The sequence below is a fragment of the Chanos chanos genome, chromosome 7 (genome assembly GCF_902362185.1).
Source record: "Chanos chanos chromosome 7, fChaCha1.1, whole genome shotgun sequence".
Classification (NCBI taxonomy): Eukaryota; Metazoa; Chordata; class Actinopteri; order Gonorynchiformes; family Chanidae; genus Chanos; species Chanos chanos.
Genome location: NC_044501.1, coordinates 6640164 through 6645163, shown reverse-complemented (window position 1 = coordinate 6645163; position 5000 = coordinate 6640164). Strand labels below are relative to the sequence as shown.

At 44.3% G+C, this 5000-nt stretch overlaps 1 protein-coding gene across 1 annotated transcript in view; it reads right to left on the bottom strand.

Moving 5' to 3' along the window:
• pkd1a (polycystic kidney disease 1a) overlaps nucleotides 1–5000 on the bottom strand; it is an 87352-nt gene that overhangs the window by 7543 nt on the left and 74809 nt on the right. The window contains 6 exon segments of the mRNA XM_030778901.1: nucleotides 81–206; nucleotides 706–826; nucleotides 3331–3461; nucleotides 3794–3933; nucleotides 4214–4408; nucleotides 4930–5000. The exon segment at nucleotides 4930–5000 is cut by the window's right edge and continues 132 nt beyond it. Of these exon segments, the coding sequence (XP_030634761.1) occupies nucleotides 81–206; nucleotides 706–826; nucleotides 3331–3461; nucleotides 3794–3933; nucleotides 4214–4408; nucleotides 4930–5000 (784 nt within the window).

The window sequence follows — 5000 nt, the reverse complement described above, 5'->3', positions numbered from 1 at the left end:
GCGTGTGGTGTGTGTGGTGTGTGTGTGTGTGTATGTGTGTGTGTGTGTCTGTGTGTGCGTGCTTGTGCTTCTGTACTCACAGTTGGTCAAGCCAGCTGAATGTGTGAAGGTGCTGGATAAGTGCTCTGGAATTTTCTATGGATCGATTCAACTCCTGGACGAAACCCTCAGTGCCGTAAACAGACACCTGCCCCCAGTGCCACGTACTACACACACACACACAAACACACACACCACACACACACACACCACACACACACACACACACACGCGCACGCACGCAAAAACACACAAGAATCATGAAAAAACATGCTTAAGTATGAGATCCACGGGGTGGGTGGGAAAAAAAAAAACTGAAGGACAGTTCAGAAAAACGAGAAGATCTGGGCGGAAGGACAGAACGTCAAAAAAGAGAAAGAACAACAAATGAAAGGCACGAAAAAGTCTCTCAGGCAAAAATACGATCTTTGGTGTCATTACAGGCGTGAAAACGCCAGACGGACAAGGAGACAATGACTGTGTTTTTTTTTTGTTTCTCTTTCTTTTTTCCCCTTTATATTCCAACAGGCAAAATTTTATCTGACATTATTATGGACTTCTCTTGCACCGTAATATACAGCGAAAAGAAACCACTCGAAATGCTTTACGAGTGTGTGAACTGGTTTGCCGTGTCTGAACCGTGGCGCTGTGCGTTCTGGTCCTTACCCGCTGCCTTGGACTGAAGAACTGGACCAGTTTTGGGCCAGGGAAGAACCAGCCTTTTCCCAGCCCACTGGACCACACCCGAACCACGGGGCATGTGGGTACCAGCCACTAGTGGTACATGCTAACAGAGAGAGAGAGAGAGAGAGAGAGAGGAGAAAAAGGGTCAGAAATTATGTTTTTGTTTTTTTGTTTTTTTTTTATCTTTTGCTGTGTGTGCTTGATCTGAGAGTCTTATCTTCCACAGAGTTTGGAGTTTGGCTCTCAGTCAAACGTGTATGTCTCAGTCAAACGTGTATGTCTCAGTCAAACGTGTGTGTCTCAGTCAAACGTGTCTGTCTCAGTCAAACGTGTATGTGTCAGTCAAACGTGTATGTGTCAGTCAAACGTGTCTGTCTCAGTCAAACGTGTCTGTCTCAGTCAAACGTGTCTGTCTCAGTCAAACGTGTATGTGTCAGTCAAACGTGTATGTCTCAGTCAAACGTGTGTGTCTCAGTCAAACGTGTCTGTGATCTCATTAGTCATCAGCTCCCGTTTGTGTGTCTGTGTGCAACAGCAGAGAGCAGAAATGAATCGCCAATCAAAGTAAAGACTTGGATAGTGACATTACGTTTTCGCTCCTGCTCTTTCTTTTTTTTGTGTTCCTCACACACTCATCTAACACACTAGAATACTCCAGTTTCAAAACTAGCGCTGACTGGTAAATCATCGTTTCGTCGTCATCGTGATACCAACACGCGTGATAAACACGTCGCAAAAGACTGCCTGAAACGAGATGAATAAGAAAATTCATTTTGTTTACACGTGCCACGCATTCACGCTCAGTAAGCGAACATTCGACCTATCAGATGGAGCCCTGGACACATGGGCCATGCATTCACACCACCTAGGCCAATCAGATGAAGCCCCAGCTAGCCGTCAACCACCCTCAGATTAACTGGTGTCAACTTGGTGGCGACTGCGAGGTTAGTTAGCAATGATGGCCGAGGAGGGGGAGAAGAGTGAGGAAAATGTGGTTGACGAAGGCCTTGTGGTCAAAAAGAATAGCACTTCCGCTATTTGGAATTATTTTGGATTCAGGAGAAACGACGCGTTATAAACACAGGCACTGTGTAAAACATGCCGAACAATTTGTTCAATAAAAGCATGTTTGAAATTATGATGGAGTATTAGGGCCACATCGAGGGGAAAAAATGATGAGATTTTGAGAATAAGGTTGCGATATTTCAAGAGTAAAAATCGTAATTGAAAAAAAAGTTATAATATTACGAGAATAAAGTCGCTTTTTAATGAGAATAAAGTTGTAATGTTTCAAGAATAAAGTCAAAGTGTTACGAGGAAAAAAAAAATCATAATATTACGAGAATAATATTGTAAAATCTCAAAAAACAAACAAACACATAACTGTTTAGGAAAGTATATTACCTGCAACCAACAAAACGGGTAAGAGAACAGTCAGTGGCAGTTTGAGCCTGCCTCTGGCAACTGCCGTTTGTACCTTGCACTGTTACACAATCACAGTTTCTTGCACAATCTTTTCAAAGTCCAGATATTTATGATAATGTGGTGATGATGTGCCAAAAGATGAAGTATTTTGTTATTTGTGAAACTTGTACTAAAGTATAATTTCACAAGATGCTCCAGATTCCTCATTTTAGCATTCATCTTCTGATATTTCCCCTCTAAAATAACACAGACCCTAAAATTACAAATTTATTCTTGTAATATTATGACCTTTTCTCTTAAAAGTACAACTTTATTCTCATAATAATACAACTTTATTCTCATAATGTTACGACCTTGTTCTCGAAATTCTTTCCCTCAATGTGGCCCTAATACCCCATCGTACGAAATAATTTATTTAATTTCTTTATGCAGTGGGCATAGACTATTCAATGTTTGGGGTGTGTGTTAGCAGGCTAGCTATTAAAGCAGAAAGACATAGAAACTGTATAGCTAATATGCACACTTCAATATTAGTTTATTTATCGCCAGTCATATCGTCATCACAATACCGTACAATATTATCGCATATCACAGATTTCCCTCATATCGTGCAGGCCTAGTCAAAACACTTCTGACCACAGTGACCTTGACAACTCACATCCAGTGAAACCACTGGTCATCCAACCTTCTGGATCATTCCACAGTCTACAAGATTCCAACCCTGTCTTTCTGCTAATCTGAGATGAGTGGTGACAGTTCTGCTTGTAAAATGTTCAGGTTGGAGGAAAACTGATCTGAGATCAGAGTTGCCGGGGGAACCGTATTTTAATTTGAACTCTCTCCTCTCTTGTCTTTTTTGTTCCTGGCCTTGGTATTTTGAGAGCTCAGAGTTCAGAAGACCTTAAGTTTTGAGCGTTTCATTCCTTTTCTTGTAGGTCTCTCATCTGCAATGGAATTCGAGCTTTTTCCATGTGTTTTCTGAACTAACATCCAGTCCAACCAAATATCTGTCGACCCCCCCCTCCCCTGCCCCGCCCCCTCCTGTTCTTCCTCTGGGTCAGACTCTTCCTCTCCACCCGTTTCTCTCTATCCATCCCTTTGCTCCCTCCATCTCTATTCCTCCTCCCTATCCCTCGTTCTCCTTTTTTGCTCGACCTTGACCTCTGACCCGGCGTTTCTCACCTGGCTGTGCTCTGATCTGTCGAAGGCGGGGCTTCCCCAGCAGGAGGGTGCCCGTCTCTGCCATGAGGCCTCGGCTGTCCAGTAACCGTGGCAACAGGGAACCGGAGAGCCATGCCCACACATCCTCATGACTGCGCAGAGGAGAAGGAGATGAGACATATGAGAGATAGCATCAGCACTGTGTGTGTGTGTGTGTGTGTGTGTGTGTGTGTGTGTGTAAAAACCTTCCTCAGAAAGAGCTGCTGATGCAGTGATATGTCTTAAGTATTACAACACCATTACACACACAAACACACGTACACACACACACACACACACACACACACACACACACATTCTCTGCCACATTCTCTGACACCCTGACAGCTCATACACATGGAGAAAGAGAAAAAGAGAGATAAGGTAAAATGAAACCCGTGTGTGTGTGTGTGTGTGCGTGTGTGTGTGTGCGTGTTGCAGGTACCTGCTGATGTTTGTGAAGTCTGGTGTTTGCAGTCTGTTCTGTAGCTGAGTGTGAAGTCTCAGGCGGTGAGCGTCTTTGGCTGAGTCAGCGTAATTTAGCAAGAGGACCACCAACAGGAACAGCATGTAGAGCAGAAAGCCCTGTCAATCAAAGCAAAGCTAATTAACAACAAGATATGCAAATATCATCACAAAGCCCTGTCAGTCACAGCAAAGCTCATTAGCAGCAAGATCTACGACTCTCATAGACAGCCCCATCAGGATGATCACATCACACATGATTAGGTTTACAACTGCTTACAACTCTCTCAAAAAACAACAACTGTCACACGTGTGGGGTTATGAGTTCTTGTGTGTGTATGTGTGTGTATGTGTGTGTGTGTGTGTGTGTGTGTGTGTGTGTGTGTGTGTGTAACATTACCTTTAACATGTTGTGCAGAACCCTGACTTTGCGCGCCTCCTCTCGGGCCTGGGACAGTGCGAAGCCCTGTGGAGGTCTGACCCGTGGAATCCTCTGTAAAACCCTCTCCACGCGCGGACACTCCACCAACACGTCCTGCTCCTCTGGCCGCAACCTCCGCACCACCAACGCCACGTACACACCCTCACACAACACCTACAAATACACACAGAGAGAGAGAGAGGGAGAGAGAGAGAGAGAGAGAGAGAGAGAGAGAGAGAGAGGGAGAGAGAGAGGGAGAGAGAGAGAGACAGTCCCTTTTGGTTTAACTCTCTTCTTCTAGTGTTTTGTCATTTTCACACTTCATCTCACACACACTTCATTGTTTATGTTTTCATCGAAGACTCTTTTTCTTATTTGTTTGTTTTTTTCTGTTCAGTTTATGTACCTTCCTTGTCTTGTCTTGCTTTCAGCGTTTCTAACATCTGTTTACTTCTCTCTGTGCTGTTTTCCGGGCTGTGTGGTATTGTATGGGGGATGTTTTTCATAAAGCTGTCACCGCAGAGTATATGTGCATGGACTGTGTGTGTGTGTGTGCATGTGTGTGCGTGTGTGTGGTGTGCATGTGTGCGTGTACGCGTGTGTGTGCGTGTGTGCGTGTACGCGTGTGTGTGCGTGTGCGTGCGTGTGTCCGTGTGTGTGAGTGTGCGTGCGTGCGTGTGTATGTGTGTATTTACCTTCAGAGGTTCCAGTATAAAGAAAGAAGACAGCACACTGACAATAGAGGAGATGAGCCACATTAGAGCCA